Here is a 20440-nt window from a genome sequence, read left to right as displayed (position 1 = left end):
TATAGTGTGTCACAATTTGCAGATGACATTAAGGTGAGTGGTAGAGCAAAGTGTGCAGAAGTCACTGAAGGTCTGTAGAGGGATATAGATAGTCTAAGTGAGTGGGAAAAGTGGAGTACAATGTTAATAAGTGTGAAGTCGGAATAACAGCAAAATGGACTATGGTAAGAAATTGCAGCATGCTGCTGTGCAGAGGGACTTGGGTGTCCTTGTGCACGAATTGCGAAAAGTAGGATTATAGGTGCAGCAGGTAATTAAAAAGGCAAACAGAATTTTGTCTGCCATTGTTCAAGGGATGGAGTTTAAAAATAGAGAGGCTATGCTGCAGCTGTATAGGGTCCTGGTAAGGCCACACCTGGAGTACTGTGTGCAGTTTTGGTCTCCTTACTTGAGAAGAGATATACTAGCATTGGAGAGGGTGCAGAGGAGATTCACTCTGTTGATTCCAGAGTTGAGAGGGTTGGATTATGAGGAGAGACTGAGTAGACTGGGATTATACTCATTGCAATTCAGAAGAATGAGGGGAGACCTTATAGAAACACATAAGATTATGAAGGAAATGGATAAGGTGGAGGCAGGGAGGTTGTTTCCGCTGTCAGGTAAAACTAGGACGAGAGGGCATCAGCTCAAAATAAAGGGAAGCAGATGTAGGACTGAGGTCAGGAGGAACTTCTTCACCCAAAGGGTTGTGAATCTGTGGAATTCCAGTTAAAGCTACCTCACTGAATGTTTTTAAGGCAAGGCTAAATAAATTTTTGATCAGTAAAGGGATTAAGTGTTATGAGAGTGGGTGGGTAAGTGGGGCTGAGTCTCAAAATGATCTTATTAAATGGCAGGGCAGGCTCGAGGGGCCAGATGGCCTACTCCTGTTCCTAGTTTTTGTGTTCTCGCTTGCTGTCACCCAAAAGGACAAGGGCAAGTGATGCATGGCAACACCACTACCTGCAAATTCCCCTTCAAGCTATGCACCATCCTTACTTGGAAATGTGTTTCCAACCTCACATTGTTACTGTACCAAGTCCCGCAACTGCCAACTGAATAACACTGCAGTTATACCTGTACCAAGTGTAAAGCAGTGGCTCACAAGTACTTTTTCAGGGGCAATTCAGGATTGTCAATAAATGCTGGAATTGCTACTAACATGAACATCCCATGACGGAATACAAAAAAAAGACTCAGCAATCCACTTTTTGTTAGATCAAAATTAAATCACAATAACCAGAGACCAAACCTAGGATGTTCTAGTCTGTGTGGCAGCAACATTACACAACAGTCAAATCAGGGAAACCTTAGAAATCATTATATGAAGTCCAAGCAATGTTTAATATATTCTAATACATTGCAAGCAGTAATGAGAAATAGGGGGGAGTAAGGATTGAAATTGAAATGGCACAAATCCCGATGTAAATATAAATAATTTCCACTTAAGACCTGTATGAGCTTGTTTACCATCACTTTTTGTTGACATGAAGACCATTACTTTCTGCTCCCCACACATCTGTTATATACTTTATAAATAGCAGGCAATATATTAAGACTTCACTGCATGTGCATTTGGGATCAAAACTGTTCATAACCTAAATATTTAAAGGAGACAGACAATAGATTCTGCATTAAAAATGTATGTACGGTCAGTTAGGTGCCTGCACATATTTGACAATAACAGCTGCGGGTGAGGACCTGTATTTACGACGACGGAAACTGTGGAATTTATATTTATTTGTTATTTGTGATGAGTTTTGGTTTCTGGTTTTTGAGTTTGGAACTGATGAAGCTTCTGCGACTGAAGTTAATTATTAACTTGCAGACATTCCTCTGGCCATGACGATTTCTTTTAAAATGATTTTTTTGAGGTCTGGTTTTAAAGTGAATGGATTTTGTGAAGTATTGATGGATATTTTCTTATTTAAATCGTTTTGCAAGTCAGCCGGTAACTACCAGGGACTCAATGTTTGTTAGTGTTCTGGGACTTGGGTTTTATTGAGATTAAGGGAAATCACCAGTTTCAAAATCTCCCCTTCCCCCACTGCATCCCTAAACCAGCCCAGTTCATCCCCTCCCCCCACTGCACCACACAACCAGCCCAGCTCTTCCCCCCCACCCACTGCATCCCAAAACCAGTCCAACCTGTCTCTGCCTCCCTAACCGGTTCTTCCTCTCACCCATCCCTTCCTCCCACCCCAAGCCGCACCCCCAGCTACCTACTAACCTCATCCCACCTCCTTGACCTGTCCGTCTTCCCTGGACTGACCTATCCCCTCCCTACCTCCCCACCTACACCCTCTCCACCTATCTTCTTTACTCTCCATCTTCGGTCCGCCTCCCCCTCTCTCCCTATTTATTCCAGTTCCCTCCCCCCATCCCCCTCTCTGATGAAGGGTCTAGGCCCGAAACGTCAGCTTTTGTGCTCCTGAGATGCTGCTTGGCCTGCTGTGTTCATCCAGCCCCACATTTTATTATCTTGGAATCTCCAGCATCTGCAGTTCCCATTATCTCTGATAGCTAAGAAAGACTTTTAGTTTCACTTTTACCTTTGAGTGAGGCAGTCCTGTGAAGTCCTTTGAATAGGATGACTGTGTAGAAGAGTGCCCCTGAGAAGGGTCTGATGAATGTTGAAGTAGGTTACCTTACAGTGATGAGTTTATGTTAATTCCAGACCAAAAATGTTGGATTAACACCCTGAAGTGATTACTTAAGGCTAAATATATTTAAACAGGTTAATAGTCGTTTCAAAAGGACACTATCTGCAGTATTAATCTAAAAAATTGAGGTTACAGATGACTTAAACTTATAAGTGGTGTTTTGGTCCCTGCATCAATAGCGTGTTTTGGATCGAGTAAAGAAGCTGCTTTGTCTCTTTTCAATTTAGCAGATATTAATAATAACAATATTTAACAGGCAGTCAGACAGACATATGAGTAGGCAGGGAACACAGGGATACAGGCCACATGCAAGTAGTTGGGATTAATTTAGAATACTTTGTGGTCACCACAGACATGGTGCGCTCAAAGGCCTCTTCTTACACTGTATTGTTATATGTTGTCTAAAAGGAATGTTTAGGGATATATGGGATTATAGGATTCCTGTATGTTTAAAAATGTTTGAATTCGTATTGTAAATTTATAGTTTATTCTATTTTGTTATCATTTCTTTTGCAATATTTTACTGTTTTATTGTTAAAGCAAAATCTACAGCATCATGTCCGTATGTTTCAGTTAGCGATCACTTTTGTAAAACCCAAAACAAATTAAATTTTATCTATCAAGCCAGGTTCCTATATGGGGTTGGATTTGCCACGTAATAACATCAGCTGCAATTGTTATAATGTGCATACTGGGTCTGACACTATTACTTGATGGATAATTGTATCCCCATGTGTCAATATTTGTGTAGCTGATTTATATGCATGAGTGACTACTCCCATTAAAGGTACACATTTGCATGGGTCTCTTCTAATGAATTAGAATGACCTCTTGCATTTTTTTTGGCTGGGGGAGGGGTGTAATACATAGTCATAGAGTAATACAGGATGGAAACAGGCCCTTCAGCCCAAACTGCTCCATGCTGCCCACACAGCTAGTTCCACTTGCCTGCATTTGGTCCATATCTCTCTAAACCCTTCTCATCCATGTACCCATCCAAATATTTTTTTAGATGTTGCTATTGTACCTGCCTCAACCCACTTTCTCTGGCAGACCACTCCATATACACACCATTGTCTGCATGAAGAAGTTGCTCTTAAATTTTTCCCCTCTCACCTTAAACCTATTCTCTCAAATTTCAATTCCCCATCCCTGGAAAAAAGACTACATGTATTCATTCTATCTATGCCCCTCAGGATTTTATATACCTCAATAGAAATAAAGTCCGATCCTAGCCAACCTCTCCCTATAACTCAGGCCTACTAGTCCTGGTAACATTTTCGTAAACCTTCTTTGCACACTTTCCAGTTTAACTAAGTCTTTCCTATAAAAGGATGATCAAAACTGTACACAATACTCCAAGTGCAGCCTCACAAACGACTTATGCAACTGTAACATTACATTCCAATTCCTATACTCAGTGCCTTGACCAATGAAGGTTAGGATGCTAAACAGCTTCTTCAACACCCTATCTACCTGTGACACCACTTTCAATGAAATATGTACTTGTACTTCTAGGTCCCTAGGTTCCACAACACTCCTCAGGACCTTACCATTTACTGTATAAATCCTATATTGGTTTGACTTTCCAAAGTTCAACTCCTCACACTCATCTGTACTGAATTGCATTGGCCTTTAGATAAAGGAGGATGCTTAGATCCTCAGCCCACTTACCCATCTGATCAAGATCCCGCTGTAATTTTTGATAATCTTCCCCACTATCAATGATACCTCCTAATTTTGTATCATCCACAAATTTACTAATCATGCCATGTTCATGCACATCCAGATCATTTACATAAATAGCAAATAACAAAGGTCTCAGCATCGACCCCCATGGCACACCACTTAAACAGGCCTCCAACTGTCATCATCTTTTTCCTATCACTGAGCCAATTTTGAATCTAATTAGCTAGATCTCCCTGGATCCCATGCGATCTAACTTCCATGACTTGCCTGCCGTGCAGGACCACTGCCCTACCCACATCCATTCTCTCTGTTACCTCTTCAAGAAACTCTAAAAGATTTGTCAGACGTGACTTCCCACACACAAATCTATGCCACCTATCCTTGATCAGACCTCAAATATCCAAATGTTGGTTGATCTTGTTCCTCAGTATCATCTCCAATGACTTGCCTACCACTGATTTCAGAGTCACTGGCCTGTAGTTTCCTGGCTTGTCTTTGCTACCTTTCTTAAGCAATGGAACAACATTAGCGACACTCTAGTCTTCCGGAACTTCACCAGTAGCTAAAGATGAACAAAAATCTCTGCAGGGGCCTCTGCAATTTGTTCCCTAGCCTCCCACAATATCTGAGGATGGACTTGATCAGGACCGTTGGACTTATCCACCTTAATGTGATTTAAGGCTGCAAACACCACCTCTCTGATATAATGTATGTGATCTAAAAGATCCCCACTTATTTCCCTAGCATCCATGACTCTCTCCTTAAACACTGAAGAGAAATATTCATTAAAAATCCACCCCATCTCCTGTGGTTCCACACACAGATAACCATGCTGATCTGTAAAGGAACCCATTCTCTCCCTCACCATCTTCTTAATAGAGCCAAAGAACCTCTTGGGATTTTCTTTAAAGTTATTTGTCAGATCCATCACAAACCTTCTTTTTGCTCTTCTGATTTCCCGCTTAAATGTGCTCCTACACTTTTTGCAGTCATCTAGGGGTACACTTGAGCCCAACAGCTTAAACCCAATGTATGCTTCCTTTTTTCCCCTGACCAGAGACTCAATATCCCTCGTCAGCCAGGGATACCTAAACCTGCCAGCTTTTCCCTTCACTGTGACAGGGATACACTGTCCCTGGTCTCTTGATATCACACTTTTAAAAGCTTCCCAGTCGTTCCTTTTCCTTCAAATAGTCTCACCCAATTGGCCACTGCTGGATCCTGTCTAAGGGCCCCAAAATTAGCCCTGCTCAACTTTAGCACTTTAACCTGTGGACCTGTCCTATCTTCCTCCATAGCCATGTTAAAAATAAAGGGTGTCACGGTCACTGGACCCAAAGTGCTCTCCGACTGACACTTCAGTCACCTGCCTGACCTCGTTTCCCAAGAGGAGGTCCAGATTGTCACCCTCCCAAGTAGGGCCCACTACTTTCTTGGACAAATTTGACAAATTCCACCCTGTCTGGGCCTTTTACACGCTGGGTTGCCCAGTCAATACAGGGGAAATTAAAATCTCCAACCAATACTACTCTGTTATTCCTACAGGTATCTGCAATCTCTCTACACATCTGCTCCTCTAGTACCCGCTGGCTAGTTGGGGGTCTTTAATACAGTGCCACAGTGACCATCCCGTCCTTGTTTCTAAGTTCTAAATGTATGGCCTAATTTGACAACCACTTAAGAATATCCCCTCTAAGCATCCTCCTTTATCTAAAGGGAAACTCCCCATCCCTGCTTACTTGTACTTCTGTCAGGCCTGTAGCTTCTGAATCCTGGAACATTGAGCTGCCAGTCTTGCCATTCTCTCAGCCATGTTTCTGTTATGGCTCTAATATCCCAATCCCCAGAGCCAATCCATGCTCTGAGCTCATCAGTCTTATCAGTTAGGCCTTGTGCATTGAAATAAATGCACTTTAAACCAGAAGTTATTTCCCTCCTTTTACCGTGCCCCTAGCTAGCCTGAATAGTAAACGTGCTCTCGATGGTTAATGTGTTTTCCCTGAATTCTCAATGATCCCTTTCTTCTTCAGAGTCCCACCTCCCCATCAAACTAAATTAAATTTCAGTGCAGTGTTGTGTGCGCACAGGTGCGCCTACATTCTCAGCTGCATGTTCATGTCTGTACAGTCACTGAAAGAGAAGTATCAGAACATGGAAACACTCAACAAATGGTTTTATGGATCAGATCATTTTTTTTTCTCTGTTAAAAAAAGCACATTAGGTGTTAAATAGCATAAAACAACTATTTCTTCCTTGAGCTCATCATCTCTCAGATTATTACACATCTTATCATATGGGGCACAAGGATTTATAAATTGTGCAGCATTCTGGGAATGGACTCGTCTTTGTGTATCGACAGGACAGTTATAATACTTCACCTTTGGTGAAAGGGTCCCTCGAATACTGATCACAACCTTCTTTTTCATATGATCCACAGCAACAAAGAAAGGGGTTTCAAAAACCTAGGAAGAAAATTCAAAATTAATTAAATTCGCATAAAGGTAATGAACACAAACTTTATGATAAAATAATGGTTGAAGAAGTCGAGAGATCCTAATAAGACATTGAGATAGGCAATGGTAGCTAACATTTTGCAACTGTGTTGCTTTTAAATTTCAATGTTTCAGGGCTGGGTTAATTCCCTTATACAAAAGTAAAGATGATCTGTATTGAATACAGGAGTTAACTGGATTCAAACCATCCAACAACCAAGTTCATTGCTCCTCTGAAATTTCTTGTCCTTTCTGAAGAGCAAATATTCTCTCTCACATGGTTTTACATTTTTCCATATCTTACTTATGTTAAAATGAACAACCTTCTAAATACATACCCTTGATCTAATTCAATATTTCTGTGTGACCCACTGGTATCGCCTTTGCCTCCGAGTGAAAAATTCACAAGTTCAAGTCCCATCCCAAAGCCTGGAGCTAAGTCCAGGCTAACACTTTGTTAGTTACTTTGTCCTGCACTTAAGTGGGCACATTTTCAATAAGGCATTTATCTAAGATTACATCTGCCCGCTATACTGAATGGAAAAGATGCCACAACACTCTTAATAGCATCAGGGAATTCACCTGGGTGTCTTAGTCAACATCTACGCCTTAATCAAACCTTTCAAAAACAAACTTACTGGTCATTCAGATTGCTTGTCAGAACAAGTTGTGTAACAAATTGGCTAGCAAGTTTGCCTACATTACAGTGACCACATTTCAGAAGAAATTCAAAGGTTACATTGCGTCCCCCAGATGTGCAAAGTACTGTGCAAATACATGTCATTGTTTTCTTTCTTCAGGCCTCAAAACTGTAGAGGTTTTCATCTTTAGGAATAATTTTTTTTTCTCCCTGGGTTACAGTAAAAACTTGATGTCAAATAATCCGTATTTCCTGTTACACCTTTCCTCTTTCTAACCTTGCTGCTGTCAAGCAGTGTGGGCCTTCCATCTTAGAGTCCCAGCAAGTCAAAAACATAAATGCCATTCAATAAAGACAGAATTATACCAAAGTCCCCCTGCCTACTCCAACCAACTTGGATGTAAGCTAAGTGCTTTGTGAAGCAAAACAACTACAGCTGGGCTCTGTGGGCTCCCTGCCCAGCAAAAGCAATTTGGAGATTTGCCATCTAGAGTTAATGTATTTTTACTCAAATATTATATGAAACAAGTATCATTTATATTGTACCATTTTCACGGTACATTTGATAGACATGGTAACAGGAACCCTGAGCAGCAGGAGTCCTGGTGCATTCCTTGTACCTGGTGTTTATATCGGAAATTGCAATTTTTGGAGGTTTACCAGAGTTCTACAGGCAAAAGGAGGATTAATTTTTTTTTGTATTTGATACATATTTTAATCATCATCCTGCTACGCTATATGACAGTAACGCTTCCCCACACCTGAGGTAAATGGCTTGCCATGCTGCAATGAGACCTAATGGAAGCACAAATCTGAAATGAGGCTGATGGAAATCCTGCTCTGCTGAAGATCTGCTATCATTGTAACTGACAAATTCTGTCTCAGTTGTCCATGTTATATAATATCTGACCACTTCTTTTAGAGTGGGATAGTGATGGTTACTGCTTTCAAACACAGATGATTGACACACAGAACGTACTCAGGGCCCACAACCAATAATACAAGCAGTAGTGGCATAAGTAAATGCTGGCATGAGGCCAGTACGTGGTTAATCTTGTAGTAAATCACAGCAACATATGTTATGCACATTATAATATACACATTTAAATAAATACAATCTAGAACAAAAAAGGCAAAGTATAATTTTTATTTACTTAATGGATATAAAATCTTGTCAGTAGGAGTGTACAGTTTGAAGGACAGTGAAACAGAAATTGCAGGAAAATTATTCATTTATTTAAAAAGAAGTCAACATTTTTCTGGGAATAGCTAATATATAACCCTAGAAGTGCTGCACAGTTTACTAATATTCCTCTGTTCATTTCAGTAGCACCAGAAGCTTGCGGTTTGTGTCGCAGACAAGTGGCACGTAGCACTGCAGCTGTCTCGGATGTGGATGAACAAAACATGAACCTTGGTTCAATGGGAGCACACCTCCAAGTTGAACAGCTGGGGATGGGTGTGTTTGCGCATGTGCCACACACACGGGGGAGGGTGCTAGAGCACACAATCTGTGTCATACACCTATGCAATACTGAAATAATGGTGCACTTCTGAATTGTTGACTTTCAGATGAAACGTTAAACCAAGAGTTCTCCCTCTCAGGTAGATGATAAAGAACTCTCAGAACATTTAGAGGAAGAGTAGAAATGAGTCAACAATAATAATTTGTACCAAACGACATACCGCATCGTGACATGAAGTATATACGATATCAACTAAACAAAAATTCTCATCCAGAAAGTGGCGCTTGATAGCAATGACATTGCAGTTGCAACAGTTGTCTTCCTCAACCGTCACACTTGGAGCATATCTGGGTCGAGTGAGGCAAAAGCAGCAACACCTGGAAAATAAAAGATAATGATGTGCTTAAAAGTAATATACTGATTCATTCATATAATTCTTGCTTTCCAGTTCACTGAAGTCAACTTGAATGTCATATTCAGGTTGGACACATGCTATTAAATTGATACCAGCATGCGTACCCACGAACACAGCTAACTGTTGTTGGGCAATGCTTATGTGCAATTGATTCTGCAGGCCTGTTTAGAGCGCAGTATGTATGTGCAATTAGGCATGTCTCTTTCAAAACGCTCACTCAGCTGATTTTAAAAAAAATCATTAAATCAAACTGTTTGGACAAGTTATGACACATCTCCAGGAACTGACATGATTTTATATGAGCAAAAGTGTCAGTCTACTTAACAATGTTCATTTGACCACAGCTCTCTTTGCTCATACATCTACTTTCACCTTTGCAAATAGCTCCATACTCATCCCTAAACTTAAAATATACAAATTAGTTTAAAATATACTCTAAATTATTCTCAATCATTAAGGTTGTTCCTGACTTGTGCAATGTAGGAATACTTTCAACGGAAGTAGAGGTTATAGTGAATGAGAAAAATATACACCAACAGTGGGAAAAAAAAACAGAAACGGACAGCAGCAGAACCAGGGGATGTCAACAATAAAAGAAATAAGAAGAAAATGATTACAGTAATGGTGAGAGGGGGAAAATAGAAAGTAAAAGAAGGAAAGTAGAAGGAAATAAAAATGTAACAAAAGGAATACAAATAAAGAAAGGAGAGAGATAGAAAAGCAGTGGTGCTCACAATCACGGCGATTGTATTAAAAGTGACAGCAACAGAAAGTGGAAATGGCACAATTCAACAGCATGTGACATTAAGCAATTTCAATCAAAAGGCCTGAACTGAATTCCCTGAAGTTTTATAATTAATACTGAATTTCGCGAAAAGGGTCTCTGAGAAGTACATTTTGATCTATTTATTAAACTGCATAGAGTAAATAATTTAAGAAAATGAGCAGTGGCAACAATCACTCAGGCCCCTGCCAGTGCAGTTCCATGACTGACTGATGGAAGGTGCATTAAAGTTCCCAGGAAATTACTTTCTTGAACATTCCTTCCTTGCAAAGATGCTATAAGAAGCTTCATCAGAAATCTAAATCTAGCACCTTGCGGCATAATGGGTTGATGGGTCAGATCACAGCTTAAATATTGTGAACAGCATTGGTGCCTTGTCCAAGAAAACACATATTGCTATTCGAGTCAACCCAGAGAAGGCTTGCAGGGTTGATTGTGTATGCAAGGATTTTCTTCTGAGGATAGGTCGAGTGGGTTGGGCTTCAACTTCTTGGAGCTTTGAAGAATGAGAGGAGACCATAATGAAACATTTGAGATTCTTTGGAAGCTTAACAGACCACATGCAAAAAAGTTGTTTCCCTTTGTGAGAGAGTGTAGGACCTGAGGCATAATCTCAGAGCAGAGTCACCCATTTAAGGTAGAAGTGAGGAAGAATTTCGTCTGAGTGTAGTGGAATTCTTTACCACCGAGAACTACTGAGGTTGTGTAATTAAGTATAAATACGGATAGGGTGAGATTATAGAGACTTTTAATCAGAAAGGGAATCGAGGGTCATAGGTACAAGGCAGGAAACTAGAGGCAAGGATTATTAGATTAGCCAAGATTTCACTGAATGGCAAGGCAGACATGATGGGCCAAATGGAATGCTCTGCTGCTGTGTCCTATGGTCTTGTTACCTCTTCAAAAAAATGTAATAAACTTGTCAAATAATGGCATTCTGTTCATGAAGCATGTTGACTTTACTCAATCAGAATGTGTATTTCAAACGTGCTGCTATTATGGCCTTTCGCCTCTCAACATTTTCCCCAAAGGTACCATAACCCCTTAACAGTTTACCAAAGAAACATCGAATCATAATAAATCTGAGGCAAGGTTAACCTGTGAGTTTCTACCCACTGGGAAACAAGATCATATTCACTTCATTGTAACAAAGTGTGGAGCTGGATGAACACAGCAGGCCAAGCAGCATCTCAGGAGTACAAAAGCTGACGTTTCGGGCCTAGACCCTTCAGAGAGCCAGCTTTTGTGCTCCTGAGATGCTGCTTGGCCTGCTGTGTTCATCCAGCTCCACACTTTGTTATCTTGGATTCTCCAGCATCTGCAGTTCCCATTATCACATCCTATTCACTTCATTTGGGACCATTTTTACAACGAGATGAGCCATTTTTTTTCTGGCCTTTAGTAGACTAAAATAGAAAAGCAACTAAAACTCTCTGCTTCTACGTTTTCAGGTATAGAACATTTACACATGGTACTTGAATAATCCATGGAATGTACAGCAGATCAGAACTTGTTGCCTACCATATTTCAATGTACTAAATTGCTTTCACAAAATTTAGGAAATAAATACTACTCACGAGCATGAGCTAGCCAGCTTGCAAAGTCCACAGGTTGGGTTTCGCATTAGGTACAAGGGCCAGCCATAGGCAGCCAGTGCAAAGTGCATGTAGTAGCACACCTCCTTATACATGTGCATCTCTTGCTAAATAGAAAAAAAAATCAAGGATTTAAATTAAGTTTTTTTTTGAAAAATAAATGTAGTTACAAAACTTTGCATGCACTCTCTCACTGGCACAAGATCTATTCATTAAGATTTTTTGATCTTCTCCTGTGACAAATTTAAGTGACTTGTTTGCATTGTGTTAAATAACTTTCCTATTTAGTACTGGTTGCAATCCCTCCAAAGTCAAACTCTTTTAAATAGTTTGTGTTTTCATTTTTCAGTGTGTATAATATGGTTGTCAGCAATTCACTTGCACACCAACTATTCCCTGGAACAAACATAAGCTCATCTGTTTAAATGATGTAATTTTGATTTGATTATATTAAAAGTGATGAAATGAGGTGAACACCATCATGAAGCTATATTTCATACCCATAAAAGCAGGCAGCATATAATATTCAAGAGATAATGAGCTGAATTGCTGAGAGAAAGGATTGACAAATTTAATGGAAGGTTAACTCATCCATCTGAAAGAGATGGAGGAGTATGGCTGAAGTTTTATTCCATTGCTAAAATACTTATATTCCTATGACAGGTGACCACTAAATCTTGAGACAGTGATTCATAAATAAGATCCACTCTATCTTGCAAATAACTAACAAGGTTCATACCAGCTTTTATTTCATTTCAACGTAATTTAATGCACTTATCAAACCAGCTCCATTTCATATGAAATTGCTGATTCTACCGCCCAGATGCCAAAATGCACCTGCAAACAGTGGAAAATCACACGAAAACAACTCTATATAGAATTTAAATACAATAAAATAATCTTAGCAAGCAGCAAGAACTTTTGGTTGATTGCAAGATTATAAATTTACTGTTAATTTCAAAAAATTATAAACTGTAGTTGTGTAATGTACACCTCTATTAACACCTTCTCTATTAGACTACTTATAATTACTCAAACATTTATTATTGTTACAATTTTACAGATTAGAGTTACAGATATTTGAGCTGATTCACAACCTGGGAATTTATAAAGCATCAGAGATAATGGGAACTGCAGATGCTGGAGATTCCAAGATAATAAAATGTGAGGCTGGATGAACACAGCAGGCCAAGCAGCATCTCAGGAGCACAAAAGCTGACGTTTCGGGCCTAGACCCTTCATCAGAGAGGGGGATGGGGGGAGGGAACTGGAATAAATAGGGAGAGAGGGGGAGGCGGACCGAAGATGGAGAGTAAAGAAGATAGGTGGAGAGGGTGTAGGTGGGGAGGTAGGGAGGGGATAGGTCAGTCCAGGGAAGACGGACAGGTCAAGGAGGTGGGATGAGGTTAGTAGGTAGCTGGGGGTGCGGCTTGGGGTGGGAGGAAGGGATGGGTGAGAGGAAGAACCGGTTAGGGAGGCAGAGACAGGTTGGACTGGTTTTGGGATGCAGTGGGTGGGGGGGAAGAGCTGGGCTGGTTGTGTGGTGCAGTGGGGGGAGGGGATGAACTGGGCTGGTTGAGGGATGCAGTGGGGGAAGGGGAGATTTTGAAACTGGTGAAGTCCACATTGATACCATATGGCTGCAGGGTTCCCAGGCGGAATATGAGTTGCTGTTCCTGCAACCTTCGGGTGGCATCATTGTGGCAGTGCAGGAGGCCCATGATGGACATGTCATCAAGAGAATGGGAGGGGGAGTGGAAATGGTTTGCGACTGGGAGGTGCAGTTGTTTGTTGCGAACTGAGCGGAGGTGTTCTGCAAAGCGGTCCCCAAGCCTCCGCTTGGTTTCCCCAATGTAGAGAAAGCCGCACCGGGTACAGTGGATGCAGTATACCACATTGGCAGATGTGCAGGTGAACCTCTGCTTAATGTGGAATGTCATCTTGGGGCCTGGGATGGGGGTGAGGGAGGAGGTGTGGGGACAAGTGTAGCATTTCCTGCGGTTGCAGGGGAAGGTGCCGGGTGTGGTGGGGTTGGAGGGCAGTGTGGAGCGAACAAGGGAGTCACGGAGAGAGTGGTCTCTCCGGAAAGCAGACAGGGGTGGGGATGGAAAAATGTCTTGGGTGGTGGGGTCGGATTGTAAATGGCGGAAGTGTCGGAGGATAATGCGTTGTATCCGGAGGTTGGTAGGGTGGTGTGTGAGAACGAGGGGGATCCTCTTGGGGCGGTTGTGGCGGGGGCGGGGTGTGAGGGATGTGTCGCGGGAAATGCGGGAGACGCGGTCTTTTGACTCCTCCCACTTCCTACAGACTAAGGGGGTGGCCATGGGCACCCGCATGGGCCCCAGCTATGCCTGCCTCTTTGTAGGTTACGTGGAACAGTCCATCTTCCGCACCTACACAGGCCCCAAACCCCACCTCTTCCTCCGGTACATTGATGACTGTATCGGCGCCGCCTCTTGCTCCCCAGAGGAGCTCGAACAGTTCATCCACTTCACCAACACCTTCCACCCCAACCTTCAGTTCACCTGGGCTATCTCCAGCACATCCCTCACCTTCCTGGACCTCTCAGTCTCCATCTCAGGCAATCAGCTTGTAACTGATGTCCATTACAAGCCCACCGACTCCCACAGCTACCTAGAATACACCTCCTCCCACCCACCCTCCTGCAAAAATTCCATCCCCTATTCCCAATTCCTCCGCCTCCGCCGCATCTGCTCCCACGATAAGACATTCCACTCCCGCACATCCCAGATGTCCAAGTTCTTTAAGGACCGCACCTTCCCCCCCACGGTGATTGAGAACGCCCTTGACCGCGTCTCCCGCATTTCCCGCGACACATCCCTCACACCCCGCCCCCGCCACAACCGCCCCAAGAGGATCCCCCTCGTTCTCACACACCACCCTACCAACCTCCGGATACAACGCATTATCCTCCGACACTTCCGCCATTTACAATCCGACCCCACCACCCAAGACATTTTTCCATCCCCACCCCTGTCTGCTTTCTGGAGAGACCACTCTCTCCGTGACTCCCTTGTTCGCTCCACACTGCCCTCCAACCCCACCACACCCGGCACCTTCCCCTGCAACCGCAGGAAATGCTACACTTGTCCCCACACCTCCTCCCTCACCCCCATCCCAGGCCCCAAGATGACATTCCACATTAAGCAGAGGTTCACCTGCACATCTGCCAATGTGGTATACTGCATCCACTGTACCCGGTGCGGCTTTCTCTACATTGGGGAAACCAAGCGGAGGCTTGGGGACCGCTTTGCAGAACACCTCCGCTCAGTTCGCAACAAACAACTGCACCTCCCAGTCGCAAACCATTTCCACTCCCCCTCCCATTCTCTTGATGACATGTCCATCATGGGCCTCCTGCACTGCCACAATGATGCCACCCGAAGGTTGCAGGAACAGCAACTCATATTCCGCCTGGGAACCCTGCAGCCATATGGTATCAATGTGGACTTCACCAGTTTCAAAATCTCCCCTTCCCCCACTGCATCCCTCAACCAGCCCAGTTCATCCCCTCCCCCCACTGCACCACACAACCAGCCCAGCTCTTCCCCCCCACCCACTGCATCCCAAAACCAGTCCAACCTGTCTCTGCCTCCCTAACCGGTTCTTCCTCTCACCCATCCCTTCCTCCCACCCCAAGCCGCACCCCCAGCTACCTACTAACCTCATCCCACCTCCTTGACCTGTCCGTCTTCCCTGGACTGACCTATCCCCTCCCTACCTCCCCACCTACACCCTCTCCACCTATCTTCTTTACTCTCCATCTTCGGTCCGCCTCCCCCTCTCTCCCTATTTATTCCAGTTCCCTCCCCCCATCCCCCTCTCTGATGAAGGGTCTAGGCCCGAAACGTCAGCTTTTGTGCTCCTGAGATGCTGCTTGGCCTGCTGTGTTCATCCAGCCTCACATTTTACTAATTTATAAAGCATGTTTGGTGCAACAAATCCACTCAAAGCAGTTAACAAATGTAAAACCAAAGCTACAGATTTGGAGAAGAGCTACACTGCTGATCAGTGGCATGATCGGTAGGTTGTGATAATAGAGATGTATTCAAGTGGAATATTTCAGGGTGTCATGAAAGCTTCTAAGAACTCTAATCAAAGTGTTTTTTTGTAGTCTGGTGAAGAGACGGAAGTGAAGAAGCTGGAGCAGATCTTAGAGTTCACTTAAAGCACAAGATACATACTGTGAGTTTTTGATGTACAGAAACAAGACATTAAACGTGTGATGTTTAAAATCTTAAAGATACAACTACAAATTTCAGGGCTTGAAAGGAACTGGGGTGAGAAACTCAAATTATTTGGAGAGATTAGAGAAGCTAAGAGTCTCACAGAGCACAAGAGGTTAAGGATAGTTTTAACAGAAGCACTCAAGTTGATAGAGAATGTAAGAATTAGTTACAAGACTACACAAATTTGATAATTGGCAAAGAGTTGCTTGAGACACAAGATATGCAGTGTATAGTTTTGATCTGGAAATGTACTGCCTGAAAATATGGTGGAACTAAGCTCAATGGTAACTTGCAAAAGAGAATTACATCAATAACTGAAAGATAAAAGAAAGCGGCAAAACTATGGGGAAGGAACTAGCATATGGCTGAGTGGATACTTCTTTCAGCAAGCTGATAGAGGCACAATGCACCAAACAGCCCCTTTGAACTGTAGGATTCCATAATGACAATCGTTTATAAACCAATTGGATTACTTGTGGCTCTTTGCTTTCTCTCCCAGCAGAGGGAACTGCTTCATTGCAATTACAATATCAGATTAATCTCTGGTCTCTGAATTAAACCATTCTTACTTTCAGGGGTATGCTGAATTTATTATTTTCCCAATGTAACAAAGGATGATGGAAGAAAGTGACATTTTGACAGCAAAAACTTTACGAAAATACAGAATTCCTCAAGGAGAAATCAACCCTCATATCACTACATCAGGGTAAATGAACAGAAAATTTGTTGTCTACACCACATTTTGTTAGTGTTTGCTTTGATAAATAAAGGACAATCAAGAATCTATTGAAGTAATAGTTCGAAATTACTTTACTGAAATGTCATTTTCACAGTAGAATGACAAATGCTATCAGCTAACATCGTTGAACAGAAATATCTGACCATAATGACAACCCGACCCTCATATTGCTTCCGCTCATGCGAGAAGAATCACCACTTGGTTGGTGTACCAGAAAGTTGCCAGTTAAGAATTGTCCGCCAGCAAACTGCCTGTCCCATAGAAAGAAAGAGGAAAATTTTGGGGTTGGAGTTGGAAGAAAGAAAATACCAAATTCTATTGTGCTCCAGCTTCATCACTTATTTAAGCCTTTTTGATACATTTCTACTGCTTCCGCTAAGATGCCAACGGAGTTTGAAGCCTGGGGCCTGTCTGCTCCGTCCGCTTTTCTTTTTGTTTCTTTTCCTTTTTTTTTCTTTTCTCATTTTTTTTTCTTTTTTTGTACTTGCATCTTATTGAAGAGAAGCGATGGCATCAGCAGTGGTGAGAGGGGTCAGCATGGCGGTTTTGTGACGACAGCATAGGCAGATTTGGGTTCCTGGCAGCTTCTGCATTTATGATGCGGTCTCAGCACCATCTCATGGTTACTGCTGCTTTTGCATCTGGTGCAGATTTTTGGAGGCAGTGGTGGAGGCGAGTTTGGGCCTAGTACAAGGCCCAGTGACATCAGCAGCAGCGGAATCGACGAGGTAAGCCTGAAGCAGGCTCAGGGTGGCGATGTCATGTTTGGGCTGGTGCAGCACCTAGCAGCATTGGCACCATGAACATTGGCAAGGTTACCATTGAGGACTCATTCTGTTGAAGATGTCAGTGGAGGCAAGAAGGAGAAGAATGGTCACTGGACCCATGGCCCACAGCAGATTACTTAATGAGAAGGACCGTAAAGTTGAAAACTTTTTATTTCTTCATTTTTCTGTCTTTATATTCTATATTTTAGTTTATTTTTCTGTATATTAAGACAGAGTGGCGATACCATACAACACTTTTTGCTATACTTTGTAACAAAATACATGTGGCAATAAGTAAATCAAAAAAACTATCAAAAATACAATTGCCAGTTTTGTTTGTAATGGTTTTAAGTAAATAATTTGGAATAATAATTCAACCCAAATATCTAGACATCTACAACAATGTGCATTAACAAAATTATAAAACAGAACTCCTAAAATATTAGTTATTTATAGAACATTTAGGGTTTTTTAAACAGGAAATTTAGAATTTTTCCTGAGAGGAATCCTAGGACAAGAGGGCACAATTTTAAAATTAAAGCAAAATCATCCTTGGGTTCTGTCAGGAAGCACTGTTCAACACAAAAACTAGCAATGGTTTTTCCTTGTTCACTCTCGAAGATGGGCATCACTGTCTAGGCCTTTGTTTATTGCCCATCCATAGGTGCCCTTGAGAAGGTGGTGGTGAGTTGCCTTCTTGAATCATCAGGGGCACCCACAACGCTATCAGGAGTTCCAGAATTTTGACCCAGCAACACTGAGTCAGGTCAATGAATGGCTTGGCAGGATCGTGCAGGTGAAGATGTTCCCAGGTATTTGCTATTCTTGCACTTTGTAGTGCTCAAGGGTTTCGAAGGTGCTGTCCAAGGAGCCTTTTCTGAAGAAGGGTCTAGGCCCAAAACATCAGCCTTCCTGCTCCTCTGATGCTGCTTGGCCTGCTGTGTTCATCCAGCTCTATACCTAGTTATCTCTATCAGTAATCCCCAGATTACGAGCGGGTTCATCCTGATGTCCATTCACAAGTCAGCGCGCAATGTAGAACAATGGAAAACAGCCATTCCTCAGTACACAAAATGTTCATATCACTGGTCTTTAAAATTAAAACTATATATCGGGTCAGATTCATAAGTACAAATGTGTAGTAACTGGAAATTTGTAAATCGGGGGCCTCTTGTATATCAAATCATTAAATTGTCCTTAACTGAATCTGCTCAGTTTCCTACATATGTACTATAGAATCTTCTTTCATGAAGATCCACAAAACTGAGGGCTTAGACTTTCTTAGTTTCAATAATCTGCAGATTTCTAACTAAACCCTTATGATATAGAAGCTACATACAAAACTTATGCTGAAGTAACATACTTGCTGATTTACATTGAAAAGCTCCTCCTTACTCACTCCAATCCCAGTTCTTAAAACTACTCTAAAAATCTTTGTGAGGAGCTGGAGGATGACAGAAGGCCAGGCAGCCAGAAGAGCAGGAAAGCTGATGTTTTGGGTTGGGACCTTATTCAGAAGTGGGGGAGGGGAAAGGGGAAAGGGAGCTCTTAAATAAATGGGCGGGTGGAGCTGGGGAAGGGTAAGTGGGACAGTGATAGGTGAGTGCAGGAAGGCAGTGGTGGAGATTGGTCAGAGACGTGGGAGAGGTGGATAGGTGGGAGAGATGATGGACAAATTGCGTCAGGTCAAGGAAGCGGGGAAGAGGGAGGGTTGGTCATAGGATGAGACTGGGGGTGGGGAGATTTTGAAACTGGTGAAATACATGTTTAGGCCATTGGAGTGTAGGCTCCCAAAGTGGAATATGAGGTGTTGCTCCTCCAGCTTTTCGGTGGTGTCATTGTGACACTGGAGGAGACTCAGGATAGACATGTCACCCACGGAGTGGGAGGTGAAGTTAAAATGTTTCACGACCAGAAGGTATTGTTGTTTGTCACATACAGAGCACAGATGCTATACAAAACGGTCTGAGTCTCCACTTGGTTTCACCGACGTAGAGAAGGCCACATCGGGTGCAACAGATGCAACGGACCAAGTTGACGGATGTGCAGGTGAATCCATGTCAGATGTCGAAGTTTTGTTTTTTGCCTTGAATGGAGGCGAGGGGGGAGGTGTAGCACTTCCAGCAGTTGCAGGGCAAGGTGTCGGGGTTGGTGGGGTTAGTGGGGAGTGTGGAGCAGATGAGGGAGTCAAGGAGAGAGTGGTCCCTACGAAAGGCAGATATTGGTGGGGATGGAAATATATCTTTGGTTGTGGGACCAGATTGTAGGTGGCAGAAATGGCAGAGAATGATACGGAGGTTGGATGCAGAGGTTGGTGGGGTGATATGTGAGGGCAAGGGGGATTCTGTCTTTATTTTTGTTTATGTTCGGGAGAGGTGGTGTGAGGGCAGAGGTGTGGGAGGCACGAGATGCATTTGAAGGCATTTGCAATCACTGTAGGGGGGATGTTACGGTCCTTTGAAATACGAGGACATCTGGCATGTGTGGGAGCGGAACACCCCATCTTGGGAGCAGATGGATGCAGAAGATTTGGGAGTAAGGAATCACATTCTTGCAAGAAGGTGGGTGAGAGGAGGTGTAGTCTAGGTAGCTGTGGGAATCGATAGGCTTGAAATAGATATTGGTTTCAAGGTGGTCACCAGAGACGGAAACAGAGGGGTCCAGGAAGGAGAAGGGGGTATCAGAGATGGTCCGCATGAATTTTGAGGTTGGGGTGAAAAGTGTTAGTAAAGTTGAGGAACTGTTCAAGCTTCTCGTGAGTAAAGTTTTATCAAGACTTCCTTGCTCATCTATTCTCTGCCCAGTTCTGACACCTTCAGGGAACTATGGACTTGTACACAAATGTTCCTTTGCTCCTCAATGTTCCCTCAGGACCCATCATTCACATTGTGTATGTCCTTTCCTTATTAGGCCTCCCAAAATGCATAACTTCACACTTCTCAGATTTAAGTTTAATCTGCC

The 20440-nt window shown here is 42.7% G+C and overlaps 1 protein-coding gene across 8 annotated transcripts in view; it reads right to left on the bottom strand.

The window, feature by feature from the left end:
- The window catches only part of dagla (diacylglycerol lipase, alpha), a 319027-nt gene that overhangs the window by 84623 nt on the left and 213964 nt on the right, over positions 1 to 20440 (bottom strand). For all 8 annotated transcript variants that reach the window (XR_007249020.2, XM_048545917.2, XM_048545916.2 and 5 more), the window contains 3 exons: positions 11706 to 11830; positions 9150 to 9306; positions 6710 to 6793 (listed from right to left, as the gene is read on the bottom strand). Coding sequence is in view for 7 of the 8 variants with exons in the window: in XM_048545917.2 (XP_048401874.1) it covers positions 6710 to 6793; positions 9150 to 9306; positions 11706 to 11830 (366 nt within the window). In the remaining variant the exon portion in view is untranslated. The remainder of the gene's footprint in view (positions 1 to 6709; positions 6794 to 9149; positions 9307 to 11705; positions 11831 to 20440) is intronic.

Source organism: Stegostoma tigrinum, chromosome 17 (assembly GCF_030684315.1).
Source record: "Stegostoma tigrinum isolate sSteTig4 chromosome 17, sSteTig4.hap1, whole genome shotgun sequence".
Taxonomy (NCBI): Eukaryota; Metazoa; Chordata; class Chondrichthyes; order Orectolobiformes; family Stegostomatidae; genus Stegostoma; species Stegostoma tigrinum.
The sequence above is the reverse complement of the archived record's forward strand: the minus strand, read 5'-3'. Positions and strand labels throughout refer to the sequence as shown.